General features: G+C 41.2%; 1 protein-coding gene and 1 non-coding gene across 3 annotated transcripts; both read left to right on the forward strand.

Annotated features, from left to right (window-relative positions):
• Positions 1-396: 396 nt before the first annotated feature.
• On the forward strand, positions 397-18,135 carry nox4 (NADPH oxidase 4). 2 transcript variants are annotated; one of them, XM_005720709.2, is made up of 18 exons: positions 397-588; positions 906-1,001; positions 3,507-3,617; positions 3,908-3,992; positions 5,504-5,601; positions 6,172-6,199; positions 6,429-6,501; positions 7,876-7,956; positions 8,250-8,409; positions 9,854-10,018; positions 10,187-10,249; positions 10,919-10,979; positions 13,238-13,319; positions 14,035-14,154; positions 14,251-14,359; positions 14,702-14,770; positions 16,211-16,311; positions 16,402-18,135. In XM_005720709.2, the coding sequence occupies exons 1-18, from the start codon at positions 532-534 to the stop codon at positions 16,520-16,522; spliced, it is 1,680 nt and encodes a 559-aa protein (XP_005720766.1). In that variant the 5' UTR covers positions 397-531; the 3' UTR covers positions 16,523-18,135. The 2 variants fall into 2 exon arrangements, with proteins under 2 accessions (XP_005720766.1, XP_013766660.1); XM_013911206.1 differs by lacking the exon at positions 397-588 and having other exon boundaries at positions 930-1,001; positions 3,511-3,617.
• On the forward strand, positions 15,481-15,552 carry trnad-guc (transfer RNA aspartic acid (anticodon GUC)). Its single transcript has one exon. It is a non-coding gene; the product is annotated as a tRNA-Asp (tRNA).
• Positions 18,136-18,305: the final 170 nt, after the last annotated feature.

The raw sequence follows: 18,305 nt of genomic DNA on the forward strand, positions 1-18,305 counted from the left end.
TCAACTTTGTAACTCTTTGTAATTAAAAAACAGCAATTAAAATGTGTGATTAAAAGTGTAAGTATAATTTTTTAAAAAGTACCTCATAAGAGTCAAAGATGGGAGACTTCACGGGGATACGCTTGTCTATAGCGCCCTCTAGTGCCAGAAAAACGCAGCAAGGTGCGATTAATCGTAGTTTATTGTTCCCCCCAAGTGTGTTTGTGGTTTCAATGAGCACGTCCTGTGTATTTTTATAAATTCACGATGTTTTAGGGAAGCTGCTGTCTTAATGTCCTTGCGTGTCGTTCATGGGGGGGACTGGTGAGAGGGGCAGAGAGAGAAAGAGCTGTGGTGGCTAAAAAGTGAAAATGCACTGTGAACGGAGGAGTTCCTGGGAGGTTGGACTGAGCAGGCACCGGCTGCTCTGTGGACACTGCAGTCTGGCATACAGACTGAGGCAGAGCTGCAGGGAGGACGAGTCTCTGAGATCTTGACCGCACCGGAGCTTTGGTGAAAAGTTTGGGGAGCTGCTGAGCCCCTGAAGGCATCATGGTTGTGTCGGCGCGGAGCTGGGTGGCCAACGAAGGAGGGAAGTACTTCGTCCTGGTGGGGAAAGTTTTTGTCTGACATTTGAAAACCACCCATCTCCACTTAAATCTGTTAACTGACTCGTTAATATATCTGTTATTTATCTTTAACTTACACAATTCTCCAAGAACGCTCAAATGAATCTGTTGCTGCTCAGTTACTGTGTTTAGTACATGTTGTATCCATGCAGTCTGCTTGGCTATTGTAGGGCAGCTGTGGCCTGAACTCAGATACAGATGTGCACGAGACGTTTACAGGCAATTTCTTGTGCTGTTTGTGATGATGTGTTCCGTGTGTGTGTGTGTGTGTGTCTCTCTGCGTGTGTGTGGGGGTAGATTCTGTGGCTGGGAGTTAACACCTGGCTGTTCATCAGCACCTTCCTGCTCTACTTCACTGGACAGCAATACCACTACCTTTACAAGATGCTCGGGGTGAGACCTGATACATTTACATGCACTTTCTAGATGTGTTGTTTTGAACCAAGCTTAAAGAAGGAAACGGACCCTTTACTGAGCCCTTACATCAAACCCTTTCTTAGCTGCATATGTTTGATTAGACATAAACAGATTTTCCAAGATTTTTATTTTTGTACATCTTGTCATGTGAGACAGGAAAAACTCATCAGTGACCCTGAAGGTCATGATATTGTTGATGCCAGCTAACATTCACAAAAGAAAACTGAAAATAACAAGGTCACTCTTAATGATGTAAGTAGCAGCTGTGTTTTTACCAGCTGTGAGAAACGTATAAGTGACTTTCGTCTTCTGAAATCACGCTTTTTCCTCTGCTCTGTCATTTCCACCATATCATTTGAGATTACTTATAAATCATGTACCTTCATAAGGCCTACAAAGTGTAGCTCCATGATGTAGTGATTCACATATTTTGGCTGATAAGTGAAAAATCCCTGGTTCTTGTGAGTAAGGGAACCGCTGACAGTAGCTTTATTCAGTAGACCTACAGTGCTCTTCATAATTCCACAAATAAACAAGGTTGTGTGTGTGACTTTTACACTATTTTCTGCGAAAAATTTGATTCTTATTGTTGTTAAGGAAGAGATAAAAGCACCACGTGTATTGGCTTGTTATTGTGACCTCCAGAACCAGGCAGCAGGGACATGAGCTGGGTCAACCAGTCACACACACATAGAATCAGGTTTAGATTTTAATGCCTGCTCGCTCATGTGGTGTAATTTTTGTCACAAGGTCTCAATGGTGTCTCTGTGGGCGTGGGTGTGTGACTCTCGATGCATGCTTGTGTGAGTGAAAAAGTTCCTTGTCTTTGGAAATAATAATTGCAGTCATTACTTCTGCACCAGATCTGTGATTTTCTCCCAAAAATCACATTTTTTATGCAAATATAGCAAAAAAAAAAGCACTCACCTGGATTCTGTGTTTAAAAATATATCAAATTGTGCTGAACAAACTCCAAACTGATAACTGAAATGTGCCAAGAACAAAGTTTAGCACATATAATACAGTACAAGTATTTGTAAATGAAGTTGTTAAAGCTAGTATGAAAAGCCAGCAGATGAAAAAAACAAAGGTAAAGCTGGAAGTGATAAAATTAGATGTGGCAGCGAGCAGCATGTGCGAGCTATTGCACTGCGTGTACAGTGGATAGCAAAGGGGAGAGAGGGGCAAGTGTGGGCACGCTGCTGAATGCCTTACCAGAGGGCTTAAGCTTATGTGTGTGTCTGCACGTGTACGTGTGTACATGCAAGACGGAGATGTATTTCGAAGGCAAACTGAATCCAGCTCAAACTTCATATATCCAACTTTTCTCCTTCACCTGTGTAAATCGGGTTTTGGGGATGTACAGAAAGCAGGGAGGATATCAGACCTCCTGCTTGGTTTTGGCGTCAGCTGTTCTTAGTAAGGTATGCTGAGTGAACGTGTGTGTGTGGGAAGTCTTTCAAAGGTGTAGGCGTCTGATTTATAAGCATGCTGGTCTCCCCCCATCATCTGCTATATGTAGATTTTGACTCTTGACCAGTTGTTTCACCACATTCTTATATTTCAGCATCTGTTGTACAGCACACTGTGACAGCTAATCACATGAAACTGGTGACTGAAGCTGCTGCCGCCTTAAGGAATCGCATTGTTTTAAGCGCACTTCCTATATTATGTTGCATCTCTTACAGCCATCACAAATCTTTACTGCTATTTAAATCCCCCATCCCTTCAAAGGCTGGACTCCAGTTTCAGACGCGCTCTCCGTCTTTGATCTGTGCTTACCTTCATCTCTCACACCAGTCATTTCAGTTTCTTGGGGATAATCAGAAGAGACGGCACCTGCAGCGCACGCTCAGGCTGCCAAGAAAGTGTTTAAATGTGCTGTGTTTACAAGATGCCAAAGGACGTCCGGCTTTTAAGCTTGAAAACAGCTTCGATTGTCGAGCTCTAAGATTAAGATTTGTAAAACCACATTACACAGCAGACGTCCCCCCTGTGTCGCTTCAGGTAAACTGTCCACTTGTCATCAACTTGTTAGGGGCCTCTACTTAACCTGCTCTGTACTGAAAGGATGACAGACTGTAAAACTTGCAAGTGGTGGCAAAACAGTGGTGTAGTCAGAAGAGTCTTTGAGTGTATACTTAGAGAATAAACAGTGTTTTCCAGTCTTTTTAAATCCCTTTTTAAAGCCAAAAACTGGATGACTTTCAAAATAAACGAATGTCTTCCATTTAAAGACTAACAGACTCCTAAAGGGGTCCTTAGCTCTCTATTCTGAGAAAGACAAAGGTAGTTTTATCTAGCACTACGAGCTATTCAATTGGCCATGATTGAATAGCTGATATCTGAATGGGAATAATCAAAAATGTGCACCTTAATCCACCAGGCCACTTTACACCCACCAAATGAGGCCTAGTGTTGGCAACTTGCCTAACAATGTATGTGTGTGTGTGTGTGTGTCTGTGTGTGTGTCTTTCCCAGCTAGGATTGTGCATCAGCAGGGCATCTGCAACTGTGCTAAACCTGAACTGCAGCTTGGTGCTTTTGCCCATGTGTCGCTCTCTGGTGACCTTTGTACGAGGAACACGGATGGTAAGAAATACTACAGCTCGGATGGATCATTGGAGTTTTTAGGGACGGGAAGAAGAACTTCCAAGTGGGTTTGGTTGTATCAGTGAAAACAGGTTGTGGGGCTTATTCTGTAAAAGCGACTCATATATTGTAAAAGAACTGCTAAAAAATACAGAGGCAAATATGAATATAGAAACATAAAAGGATTGCAGTCTTGATTAGGGTAGAAGGAAGAGGATTAGTTGGTGTTTTCATTGAATCCCAGCCACGTGAATAATACTATTGTCTGTGTGACACACACACTGATGCAGATATCAAGCAGAAAGACACGCAGACTGCTGGACAAGTCCAAGACCTTTCATGTGGCGTGTGGCGTTGCCATCTGCATCTTTTCTGGTAAAAGCTGTCACTCGTCACCCTGCCTCATATTCATTCATGTATCACTGTGTGCCTGTCTGTGTTAGTCTGTGTGCTGAATGTGTACACATGAATCCATGCTGGCTCAGCATTTCTGCTGAACCAGCTGTGATGCTCTTCTTGCTGTTTGTGTTTCTTTTTACTGTCTACGTGTCCTGTGTGTATGTTATTCTTATGGGTCTCCTATGACATCATGGGAGCCGCAAGCAGCCGTGGGTCCAGTGGCTCTCTTCTTTGCAGGGGTCTTCCTCTTATTCATTCATATGTTTCTGGGAAGCCTGACCGGCATTGCTGTTTCTTATAGTTACTTGCATGTGTCACAAAAAGCTGAACCGCAGGTAAAGTTAGTGGTAAGCCACATGCTGTGAGCTTTCCTGCAGCAGAGATTCGGGCATTGTAAAAAGGTCCTGCCTCGCTCTAAATATCTAACTAATTAATGTGATTAATGGTGGTTGCAGAGACGAGCTGGCCAGACGATGATTGTCAAAATTATGCATTACTGATTACTGATAAAGTGATAAATAAGGCCATTCATTCATCAGCTGAGAGTGTTTAACCAATCAAACTGCGTTACTTGATTGCTTATTAAGCAGGTTCATCTCCATGGAAGAGAAAGACTGATGTTCACCAGCTTACATTCATACATCAGCATGCTAACTTGCATTAAATAGAAACAGAATGCCTGTATTTTCTTCAGAGCACATTTTATCACGGCCCATATAACAGTTGGAGTGACATTTTACTTAAAACCAAAATGGTCAGAAAGAAGCAATCCATTATCTGGGGACTGGGAACGTCGGTTAAAATCTTCCATTCTGTGGTTTCACGGATATTCCAGCCTGGGTTGATCGGCTGAGATTTTGGCAGCAGAATGACAGAAATTTAAAAAATTTTAAAAAAAACTTCAAATGCTGGCATCTGTTCTTTGCCTGTAAACTTAAGTTCTTCTTTTATCTTCATCATCACTCACCTCTCAACTCATTAAACATTACTCAGCAGTTCCCTATGCATATGCGTCCCCCCGCCCCCAACCCCGGGGCAAAGTTCTCATGTGCTGAAAAACAAAACTCAGAGACAACAAATGACAACAAAGGGAGGCAGCGGGAGAGACAGACGGAGAGGAGGAGGAAAGAAAAGAGAGCAATAGAGGAGGCAGTGGGAGTGACGAAGGATGCGAGTAGAGAAAATAGGACCCTTGTGTCTCGTGATCACACCCTCTAATTCCATCAGCTGTTGAACAACTGCGTGGTTTGGCCATGATGTCAGCTAGGAGTGTGTGTCCTGTGTGTGTGTGTGTGTGCCAGCTAGTAAGTGGGGAGGTTGTTTTGCTGAGTTTTTGCTGAATAGACAAAGAAATGTTTGTATGAGTTTCTGACGGCAGTTCATTTGAACATGTATAATTAAGTGAGAGCGTGTCTGTTTGAAGTCTTGTATGTGCGCACTAAATGTGTTTTAAATCAGCACAGTGTAACGTTTTGTTTCTCCTCTAGTTATGCACGTTTCTGCCCACCTGGTTAATCTTGTCAGATTCAGTGTGAGATACTCAGATGACTTTCCGGCTCTCAATTTGGCTCGCTACAGAGGAGAGGTGAGACTCAAGCACACCCCCCTGAACTCACCATCACAGTGACACGTCCCACCGCAAATCCTGTGCTTCCAGTTTCAAGACATGCTTGAAACCTGTTGTCTGACCACATCTGGAGCACATGAGCAAAACAGTCCTGCACACCTGGTCATTCACAATGTAAAACATCCACTAAAAGAAAACATGATTGCTGGATTGCCAGATGATTAACTGTCTTTTATATCAAAGCTTAAGCTACTGTTACATAATCAGAGACGCATTCATTGTGAAGCACACCAATCTCTAAATCTGAAAGCATCAACCTGTTTGAGCAAGTGAAGGAAATATCCAAATATGTCCACACTTTTAGCCAAAGCTAGTCGTCTGGAGATTTTGTCTGCTGATTAGCTCACCTTCAAGAACATTCTAGAAAGTCACCAGCTGAAGTGATGTGTTGGAAAAAAGCCTGCAGACAGTTTTCTCTCCAAAGCACAGACTTGGCTTCGTCTGTGAGATCAAAAACTCTTCATCGGTCCTCACAAAAACAGATGCAGAAGAGTGAACACAATTCTTATTTTCTGCTTTCTTTCCTAGGACCCCATGCTGATTATTCTGACCACAAGTAAGGACTACTCTTTGTCATGCACTATGGTACAGATTAGTGGCTTTAGAAAGAATAGGAAGTCATGTTGTGTTTTTGAAATTCAGTTTTTATATTAAATTAAATGGCAAATATTGCTTTAAACGTGTGAGCAGACAATTCCCTTATGTGTATTTTTATATGTATGTTTGTGACCCCTAAGTACTTTGTTGGCTTTGTCTCCATTCTGTAACTGAGTTATTGTCTTTAGTCCCAGGAGTCACTGGTGTGCTGCTGGTCCTCATCCTCTTCCTGATGTTCATATCCTCCTCCTACTGTGTACGGTAGGCTAAATCAGACCACCATTATAATAGTCATCATAGTCTTTGTATTAATAGAAGCGAGGAAAGAACCCTCATAGACTTGATGAGCAACTGTAATTGGGATGAATTGGAGCCCGGCTCCACGTCTCCGCTCCTCGATACAAACATGATTTGTATTTATGTCTGTCTGTCAGACAGAAGGCGAGACATCAGTATCTCTGTGTTGTGTTTCTTCGCTTTTCTCTTTCTGTCTGAGCTCATGACTCATTTTGTGTTAGTCAAAGTGAAATGTAAGCTGGAGACCATGAGGAGGCACAATAACAGAAGGTTGTGGGAAAGAAAATCACAGCTCTGTCCTTATTCAGGTCATAGTGGGTCACTCACTATACGTGTATTAGTCTTCCGAACGGTCTCCCTGATTTCCTCGGTAATTGAACAGGGGATAAGAGGCTTTTCCAGACCACTTAAGGCTTTAGATAAGAATTTGGCTAAGTGGCTGGAGTGGTGGGATGATGGCGGCTGCACAGCAGAAGAATACCTGCTTAATGAGTCAGTGATCCACGGATATGAACTTACTTTAAAGTCTCCAAGGTTATTTATGTTTTACGGATTGCAGTACCTTCATGTCTGCTCCCTGTTGCCTTTAACATTAGAAAGTGTTGAGTTGTGAGAAGCTTTGCGTTACGATGCCCATGGAGGAGAAAATGTGTGCTCTATGAGCTCATCTAACGACTTTGAAGAGAAGCCCACTTTTACAGCTTAATGTAAAAAAAAGAAAAAGTCACGGGCCACAGTGTTTAATTTATTTCAAGTGAGAATATGCATGAAATGAATTCTAAGATGCAATAATTTTATGTATTTATTTTTTGAAATGGAACTTTCCTCTCCAAAGATTCCTTCCACTTTCCCAGGAATGATAGATTGGGATAACTTGAGTAATCTCTTCTAGCATCATTCCACTTCATGATCAAGTACAGTTAACTCAGAGAAACAACAGAGCTTTGTACTGCATGCCAGAGAGCGATACGTTGCTCTAATAGTTTCTCTTTTAAGTTCTTAAAAGAGATTTATGCTGTGTTTAGTTGTTGTTTCTGGAGAATGATTGACAGATTAAGCTATGTTTTGGTTAGTACAGAACCAGAAGAATCGTATGACATTGTTGGGTGTAACAGGATATCTTAGCCACGCTGTGTATATCTTAGTTACCATTAAAAAAGAGCTGCATTCAAAAAGGGAGAATACAGAGCTTGGTTGTTGTCTGCAGTGTTTATGGGGGGGTTGTTCTGTGTAACGACCTCTTTACTGATCTTTGATGTTCTCCTCACTCAGGCTCTGAGCTGGGAGTCTGTACATCATGTCCTTAGTAAACTCTGATCGTCTTGTAATTTATTACAGCATGTCCAACTATGAGATCTTCTGGTACACACACAACCTCTTCATTGTTTTCTACGTCATCCTGATGATACACATGGTTGGGTAGGTAGCACTAACAGTGCATGTGGGTGTTTGGGTTTCCCCTCTACACTTATGCAACACACAGAGTCATTTGTTTTTCCAAGGAACTGAAAGTCTTTCAGGTGAAATTCAAATGCAGGTACTAGTCATCCCATTCAGCCAAGTGCTTGTTCGCGCCTGTTTTTTCTTCTGTGTGGTTGAACTGTCAGCCCCTAGTTTTCATTTTAAATCTATTTTGCCTGAGTAGTCGTAAAAGAGTGATGAGTAAATGTGCTAAAGTGTGACTGATGAAAACATTATGTTGTTTTCATCAGTGGAGCTCTAAAGTATCAGACCAACATAGAGGCACACCCCCCTGGTTGCTTCAGAGCCAACCAGAGCAGCACCGAGCAGCAGGGAGATGAACTGGACACGAGTGAAGAAGAGGAGAGGCGATGCAACGAGGACGCTCGCTTCCAGCCACATTATCCCCAGGTCAGAGTGTGTGTGTGCATGTGTGCGTGTGTGAGTGGTCCAGGCATGTGTGTTATGAGCATATTTACATGTGTTTGTGTTTTGGTTTGAGTTGAAGGAAATGTTTGTTTAAGTCTTCGTCAGTGTTTTAGGGTTTATGGTCGGGGCTTTTGGATGAATGCTGGGTATTTGGGAAGTGTTGGTAGGAGCTGGTCCCATTGAGCAGGGGTGTAATACTGCTAGGGAGGGGCTGCATCCTTTCTCTACATCAAGGCCTGTTTTTGTGTGTGTTTCCTCCTGCGTGTGTGATGATGTGTTTGCACTTGGTCGTTAAGCAACGAGCTGGTTCCATAAATCCCCCCTTAAGTACAGTTGTGCTCCCAGGGCTTTACTGAAGCTGCGAGCAATTAGTCTGTTACAGGTAACTGCCAACAGAAAGGAAGAGAAAAACCTCACACTGTGATATCAGTCGATTTAGTATTTATGCTTGTGAGCGTACTCTCTCTTTTCAGCTGGATTTGATTCAGACTCCTCGGGTTATTGTGATGGGGAGCAGGCTGATGGAATTACAAAGCTTTGATAGAAAATACCTGGTACACATTTCTGTACTAACATTCGCCGACTTAGATACATTCCCGAGGGAAAATTCGGCTGCTGTAGTTTGAATGGCCTTTATTATGCAAAGTTTCCAGTCGCCAAGCCTCATGATTCAAACCACTTTTCAAATACTGATGCCACCAGAACAGCGGCAGCAGTCATTGGTTTGCTTACAGTGCTGCGCGAAAGTATTTGCCCCCTTTGTGGGAGTAAATACAAAATGCACTTTTTAAATAAAGACTTAACTGACTGGGCAAAATAAATGAAATCACTCTCTGCTTGTTAAATCGTGAATTAACTGCGATAAAGCAGAGTTTCTGGAAAGCTAGCCTCACTCAAGCCTGATAGCTCCCAGACCTGTTGAATCAAGAAATCACTTAAATACAGCCTGTCTGACAAAGTGAAGTAAAGTGAAAGATTTTAAAAAATGACACATCATGTCATGATCTTAAGAATCTCAAGATAAACAGCAAAGTCACTGATATCTTTCAGTCTGGAAAGAATTACAAAGCAATTTCTAAGATTTTGAGAGTCCAGAGAACCACAGTGGGAGCCATTATCTACAAAAAAGACCAAACAAAGTTGGAACCAACAAAACTTTTTCTTTCTGTAGTCCACTCGTTTCAGTAACCAGGAACTGTGATGGATCATGAGCCACATGAGCTATTAAGTCATTGATTTTTCAGATCTTTCCTTTTATGTGACAGTGTTGGGGTCACACCAGAGTAACTGCTGAGATCTTGTAACATAGTGACATCGCAAAAAAAATAAACTCAGGAGAGCAACACACATGACATAAAGCTGTCTTTGTGAAACTGCTTTCATTATCTATCCCATATGCCTGGTTTGTGCTGTGTTGTTTCTGTAGACGTGGCTGTGGGTGTCTGGTCCTCTCTGTCTCTACTGTGTGGAGCGTTTCTACCGCTACATCCAGAGCCGTGACCCTGTTACCATAGTGACAGTCATCAGGCACCCTTGTGATGTCGTGGAGTTGCGCATGCTGAAAAAGAACTTCAAAGCTCGACCTGGACAGGTGAGTAGGTCAAATATCCGCTGCTTTTTGGAGAGAAGGGAAATTCCACTCATTTGATTCATCTGATGATTTCTTTCTCTCGACATACCCCCTCTCTAATCCCCCCGTCCTCCTTCTTTTACATCCTGCTGGCTCTCTGCAACTTCCCGTCCTCCTCTTTTTTCTCAGCATATTCTTCTTAACTGCCCAGGTGTCTCCTCATTTGAGAACCATCCCTTCACGCTCACAATGGTAAGACCTACTGCAGCTCGCTTTAACGCATTCCTCTGTCGTGACACAGTGCAAGCACACATATATTCTGTATACACATGTGAATGCAGATGTTTATTAGTAGATACTCAACACACCCTCTGCTGATGACTGGCACTTGACTGACACCTGGGCTGTGCAGTAATATTGTGTTTCACGCTGTGTATTGATGCTTACGGGATTAGTTCAGATTCCATGATACAGTAGGAGAAGAGAAAGAAATCCCTGTATGCTCGCACAGCAGGAAGGGATGGAATCATTTACACACAAACACACACACACACACGCAGCCACATACAAAACCCACTGATTCCCACAAAGGAGCACAATAACTGTGCATGCCTATGCCTGGTGTGTTATAGAGCTTTGAGGAGGAGGGTAGAGAATCACTCTGACAGAGAGCAGACAGACCCCTGAGGCTAGTAACACTGTCTGCCAACAGGAAGGCCGTGCGTGTGTGTGTCCATCAATGTGTGTGTGTGTGTGTAGATTGTTAAATTTAGTGAAAAGAGCTGTAGCTATGTATTGTATATGTGCTGACCCATGTGTTTGTGTGTATGCCAGTTTTTCTTGTGTTAGCTGCACGTGTCTCTGTGTGTTAACGTGTGTGTTTGTATTTTGAGTAACTGTCAGCCCTTTAACTCCTCACAGTGTCCCACAGAGAACAAGGAAACTTTGGGCATCCATCTGCGAGTTGTGGGAGACTGGACTGGTGGGCTCACACATACACACACACACACACACACACAGAGAAAAGAGTGACACATAGTTTCTATTCCCTATCAAAGCTGACAGGATGGAAGCTGTTTTGTTTTGTTCTCTCTGCTGAGGACACATTTCTGAAGAGCTGCATTCTGATGTGTGTAATCATGCCCTGTTTTTTTCTCCTTGTGTGTGTGAGTGAGAGTGTGCAAGACTCCTTCTTTACCTCAAGGCCAAGATTGTTTCCACAGGTTCATCATCTTCCTAGATGACACATTAGTTAATGGAGTTCAAGAATGTTAAAAATGGCAAGAATGCAGTTTTTACCATTCTTGAACTCCATTAACTAATAAAACCAGAACGAGGACTTGATGTCATTTGGACACAGTATGTGCAGTCTGTTCAGGAAAAGGGACTGGTTACCATGCAGCCAACTTTAAGGAAATATCTTTTAGTGGAAGTTCTGGCTAAAACACTTACTGTCCTTTCCACTTGCTTTGGTACACACCCTAATACACACCAAGGGAAGTTAATCATCCTGGATGACAGGATGAAATGAGAAGGACAGAAATGATGTACTGAAAGGGCCTACATCTCTGCATGGTAACGATATCTGTACTTTTAGTTGCATTGCTCATGACCAGTGTTGGGACATATATCACATATAGATACTGTTGCTAGATTTATTTTGAAGCAGCTCCATATAAGGTTTTTCTAAGCATTTTGATCTTTTGAGCACAAGCTTCTCCCTCAGCCTTTTTGTCCCACATCAGCGTATTTTTGTTTGTTTATCTTGTATCCTCCAACTCTGCATTTTTTTCTGGTTATATTTAATATCATAAAAGGATGACTGATGGGGCTTTGTACTGATATGTGGCATATGTGAGGTTACGTTGCAGTCATTAGTTGTTTCTGAAATTTAGGCACGCTGAGGATAAACACTAACGTGATGCAATGAGTACTGCAGCTCATTAGTCCTGACATGGAGTACATGAGTAATTCGATTTTTAACCTCCCCGGGTATGTGTGTGTCAACATCTGAAAACGGTCTATAATGGGAACAAGAACAAAATCAGAAATGTATTTTCATTTTCAGTACTTATGATCAGTGACAGATGACACTGCCTGTCACTTTTCAGCATTCCAGTAGGCCAATCAGCACCATCCATTCAAAGTAAAAATTAATACTAACTAAATAAAAGACAAATGAACCATATTCAGAGCAACAGCAGACTCATAAATAATTTCTAGAAATATATGCTTGTCTGATTGTTCACTTGAGAATTCCCCACAAAGGTGAGATGTGCATATTTTTTTAACTTGTTGAATTGCAGCTTTGCACCAGGACTGCTGTCTGCCACATCCTGCAGCTATAAAGTGTGTTTTTGAGTGGAAAGATCAGTACTGACATTCATGAGTTAGGACCTGTAGCCTATGATGCTGGAAATGTGTTACAGGCCAATTAATTTTCAAAAATTTATGAACTCTTACTGGGAATTTATGCTTCAGTAGGAAATTCATGCCGTAGCTACTTTGTAACTGCAAACACTTCTAAAACCCTATAACCCTACCTGCAACCTAATCTGACGTGCAACTCCTTGGAAATGTAAGAACACGTCACCTTGACGCAGCCTGCAACTTAAACTAACAACTATTGCAACCATTGATTACTCTTGTCCATTTCTGCCTTCTTTTTCTCAGTTTTTGAATAAATCGGTGAAAGAATAAGGATATTAGTGCATTACAAGGAATAATAATCATAGCATCAATATAAGGGTTTCAAGGGACTCGAAGGGACAGGATGAGGAGGTCGGACAATTTAGAGGGCGTCAGAATAGAGCTGCTGCTCCTGCACATCGAAAAGAGTCTGCTGAGTTAGTTGAGGGATCTGACTAGGATGCTTCCTGGACGCCTCCCAGGTGAGGTATTTGTAGTATGTCCTAGTGAGAGGAGACCCCTGGGGCAGAACCAGGACTTGCTGGAGAGATTACATCTCACAGCTGGCGTGGAAACAATTCTGTGTCACCCTGGATGAGCTGCAGGAGGCTGAGGTGATGCAAGTCTGGGATTCTCTGCTCAGACTCATGCCCCTGCAACTTGGACCCAGATAAGCAGTAGAAAATGAATAGATGGAAGTTACATTGACAGAAGCATTATGTATTTAAATATTCTAATAGGCTTGAGAGTATATGTGACCATTAGGAGATCCCTCTGGTTTTTTCACAAATCACACCATGCCTGAAACGATCTCCTCTCCTCTGTCCTCAGAACGATTCACACAGCTGCTGCTTCCTGAGCCAAGGATAGACATGGAGATCCTTCCCATGGCCCAAAAGAGGAGATACCCCAAGTACGTTTCTGTGTGTGCCTGCTTAAATAATGTGGCTGACTTGATTTCTCATGAAGGCTCAGAATCCCAGAATGGCTTAAGGTTTCAACCTTTTGACCTCTGACTCAGTGCTCTTCCTGCTCTGTGTTTGATAGACAGTCCATCAAAGGCCCAAACCCCCTTGGTCTCCTGTGTTGGAACAAATTTCATTTTTTTTAAAAATAATGGAATATATTTTGAGCATGAATATAAATATTTCAGAAGTGTTACAGATTCCTGTATTCATGATTATGTGACAGTAATGGCAAACCTCACAAACCACGCCTCATATGGATGGCCCTCATGTTATTTATCTTTTATGTAGTTTCATGTGTGATATCTTCTCAGTATTCTGTGTTACATTGAGTTAAGTTTGTGTCTAATTTTTTGTGTGTGTATTCTTGATCACACAAGAGAGCGAGCAGCTGTTGTGGAGATATTTATGTATTTGGGGGATTGCTGTCTATTTGTCAGTTCACACACACCAGAGCACAGACAGACAGACACACGCACACACACACACAGACACACACACAACTGCACCCAGACTAGGATTTCAAATGCAGGATGTTTATGTGTGTTTGACCCAAGGGAGAAATATAATTGCATATGTGTATATTTATCTTGGTAGCTTCTCAGCCAACGATCTTTTGTTTTCTTTGTGTTGTTGTTTTTTTTGTCCACATTGTATGTTCAGAGTTTATGTTGATGGGCCATTTGGAGGTCCGTCAGAAGAGGTATTCAACTATGATGTCAGTCTTTGTGTTGCCGGCGGAATAGGAGTCACCCCGTTCGCCTGTGTGCTGCGGGCGCTGCTGTGAGTTCTTACAAAAATATATTATATGCTTATAAATGATGCACAGACTGGGCATTTATTAATGGACTTCTTCCTTCCTTCCTGCTGTACACCTAGTGATGGCTGGATGGGTTTCAGGTTGCAGAGGTTGTATTTTGTGTGGGTCTGCAAGGAACTCCAGTCGTTTTACTGGTTCGCAGAGCTGCTGTGTGCTCTGCATCACAAGGTCAGGACAAACTCTGGCTGTTAGAACCTTCATGTTATATGAATCATGCTAGAATTAAATGGCAAGCTATAATTCAAGTTTTCTAAATGTTTGTGGCATTCGGCAGACGAAGGTCAGAGGTGTATGTGTCTGTGAGACAGCAGAAGTTGTAGACTTGAGCAAAAAGCCTCTGTTTTTTGTTTGCTGGGTTTCACACAGTCTTGAGGCTGTTTGTAGTCTCGCCTCTGCTTCTGTATTTCAGAAAAATCTAGAAAATAAATGCTGCATTTATATCCTGTATCATACTTTATGAATGAAATCAAATACACATCAGCAACACTACAAACCATGTTTTTCATTTAGCTCTGGAACGAAAACAGACCGGACTACTTTAATCTGAAACTGTATATCAGTCAACCAGACAGCTTGCAGGTAATTGTGGCACACACACACACACACACACACACATCAGTGTTTCTCTTTGCTAATCTTGTAATTTTATTGTATTTCATTGTCACTTGCTCTTCTCGGTTGATCTTTTGTTAGATTTTAAGAACTCCACCCACTAGAGGGCGGTGCTTTACAAACAGAGAGAAGCTAGTTTAAAGTGTATCTGTTGCATGTTTTCTAGACTGTTCCATTAAAGCAAACGCTTTTGTTCTTTTAGGCGATGTAACAGCCAACCAATATAGAAAAAAAATAATTCTGTTATATTAGTTTATCGAAAACATTTTGAGGAGTTTTGAACGTATTCGTGCGACTCTCGCGGTGGACGTCTGATTACGAAGTTTACGTCAGTCGGACCCAACCGGACCCTTGCTTATTTTAAACTGTCCGGAGCATCGAGTCCTCTGGGGTCCTCTCTGGTCCGAGCACCTACTTCATTCATTTTTTAAAATTTTGTGACCTCGGTGACTTGTCCACCGAGAATTTACATTACCGTATAGAAACTAAGCGTGCGGCCCGAGCGGCGAGCTTCAAAGACGTATAACAGGAAGTAGTTAGCCGTCGATTCTGAAGCTACCCGTGTCCGCTACGGGACATACAATGGACTTATTGACATAAATATACATTACAAATAGGCATAACGTCACAATGACCGACTTCTGTTTTTGTATGGCATACGCCGAATTCTCCCTATCTCCTCGTTAGTATAGTGGTTAGTATCCCCGCCTGTCACGCGGGAGACCGGGGTTCGATTCCCCGACGGGGAGACGACGTCTTTTTATCCGTTTAGCATCACACAACATCGCTGGGTGTTCCCATCAGCCTTGGGGTTACTCAAAAATGTTTGCCACATTATTCATTGCTTTTCTCAAAAATAACAGGATACATTATTTAACTACTTAGCCAAGAAAGTAATTTGTTAAACTACTCTTTACATTACTGTGGACTGTGGTTGTTGCTGTCCTGGACGCAGATTGCATTTGAATTGCCCTTTTTTGCAATAAAAATAAAATAAATGTCCAAAAGCTCCAAATTTCCAACTGTGTTAAGGTTCACCAAACCAGCCAGTTTATTGGTTGATTACCATTTCATTTACATTCACCTTTTTGTGACTAAATTTCCTTTGCTCTACTAACAGTAGACTGACACAGCTATGTCCAGCACTGGTGGCCCTTAAATTAGATACCACATTCTTTTAGCCTCTAGGAGAAAATAGGAGAAAAAAACAGACTTTTTCACTTTTTTGATTTAGAGAGATGTACACTTTATCTGATAGAAGTCTCAAACAAAAAATGTTTCTCATAAACAGTATAAATGTTTCTTTGTTATGTTTTTTTTTCTGTAGTAGTAATAGCATTAACTTTATGTAACATCTAATGCAAATGTGAATTCAAAGCATCCTAGTTTTTTATGCTTTTTTTGCAGAGCATGTCCGAGGAGAAGTACCGCCCACTCACATCAAGGATGCAGATTGGTCGGCCCAGGTGGAAGTTACTCTTTGATGAAATTGAAAAATCCAACAAACAGTGAGTACAGTGGGACTATCCAGTGAGTCTCGTAGCTGTAGAAACGTGTATATAACATTGTTGTTAAAATTGATTTCTCTGTGGTTTCAGTAAACGTGTTGGTGTTTTCTGCTGCGGACCGAAGGGCATCTCCAGGACTCTCCACCGACTGTGTAACTCACCTCAATACAATGGAACAACATTCGAATTCAACAAAGAGTCGTTCAGCTGATTAAACTTTAGAGCTGGTGCTACACTGTCAGGGCATATCAGTAGAAGTCATCTACTTTGGGGTAGATGGCTTCTCATTCAATCATGGGAAAAGTTTTTAGTTAAATTAAAGTTCTTAGTACCTTTGGACAATCATGGTTGCTTAAAAAAATCTTGGATGGATTTTCATTTGATATAAATACTGACTGTAAAGTTAAATAATGATAGACTATTTATATTCAATCTCTGTACATGTTTTCTAAAGGTCTGGCACATCGAAACAGCCTGTTGGGTGCTTTAAATAAGCTTCGACTTTGGTTTGTGACCCAATCAACATGTGAGAAAAGCTTGGAGTCTCCCGAAGCTTCTGTATCATCCCTGCCCTGTTGCACCCCTCTGTGGAGTAAAATTGCATTCTCATGTTGGAGTCGAGTGTGAGGAAAAAGGTGTGACTCACCGTGATCTTATCACAGTATTAAGAGACTTAAGAGCCAAGCCCCCACCTAGTTCTAAATATCCAAAATATATGGATATCTTCTACATCCAGAATCAACTGGCCCAACATTTGTTTTGTCAGCATCTAAAATATACTGCTCACACATTCTTAATTCTTGCTTATTACCAAGTTGTAATTACCCTGGATTTGTCGATGAACGCTGACTAAATGATGATCACATTCTTCAAATACAGTGCTTAACAAATTTATTAGACATTAAACCACTAAAACTGATTTCTCTGTTCAGGTAATTAAGTGTAATTTGGTATCGTACTCAAATAATAATATTAATAATGTGCTTTACTATTTTTTCATACTTTTGTAAAGCAGTAAACCTGAAAATGAATGGATAATAACAATAATTATATTTTAGCATTAAAGGTATTTCTATTAAAGAACATGTGCATACTGGTGAATCAACTATTACAGCAACATAAAAATGATTTTAGTAATTACCAGTACTGTTAATTTAGGGCAACTGTGGGCTAAATTTACACTGGGGCGATGGTCGAAGAAAATTGTCAAGCAGTGTATGTTTAGCATGCATGTTAGATTTAAACGCTCAGAAAAGGGGGCAAGGATTTTAGGTCTCTGCAGATTGTTACGGGTCTGTATGTTTCTCTCACTGTGGAAGGATTTGTAGACAGCCTGGAGGGAAGTGTGACATTTGACAAAACTAAGAGGCAGAAAAAAGTATTACAACACTTATCTCAGAGTCTGAGGCAGTGTGGTTTAAAAATGGGCACACGATGATGCAGTCTTTACACACCACTACACCTCAAGCTTTTTTTTACTTTTTTTTTGTTGCTTACTTTATTTATATTGTTTAAAATAAATGTACAATTTGACATGTCAAGGTTCTGCAGGATTTTGGCAATCTTTACTGAGTCTACTCACAGGTATACAACAGAAGCATATTTCAGGTTATGATGATTTACTGGTTTACTTTAGTATTTGTCATGTTTAAAACCTCTGATTTTTTTTGAATGCCACAAACTGGAGACTGGAGGTTTCTACAAAGAATAAACATCTTGATTTTTTTCTGATCAACTGAGTAAACGTTGTAATTATAATTTGAAATTTTTGACATTTATCTAAATCTTTAAGATCAACTTTCTTTTTTGGCACAAGTATGAAATAAATGGTTTATATTTATTACATCTTTATTAAATGTACTGTTTTCAATCATTGAGTGATTTAGTTTTACATTTATTTATAATTGAAACTACACATTTCTAGTCGTAATGACCACTCAAACATCGCACTGCAGTGCAGTAACTGAACAGCCCAGTCAATCAGCATTACATGC

Source organism: Pundamilia nyererei, unplaced genomic scaffold (assembly GCF_000239375.1).
Source record: "Pundamilia nyererei isolate P.nyererei 1_Seehausen unplaced genomic scaffold, PunNye1.0 scaffold00003, whole genome shotgun sequence".
Lineage (NCBI taxonomy): Eukaryota > Metazoa > Chordata > Actinopteri > Cichliformes > Cichlidae > Pundamilia > Pundamilia nyererei.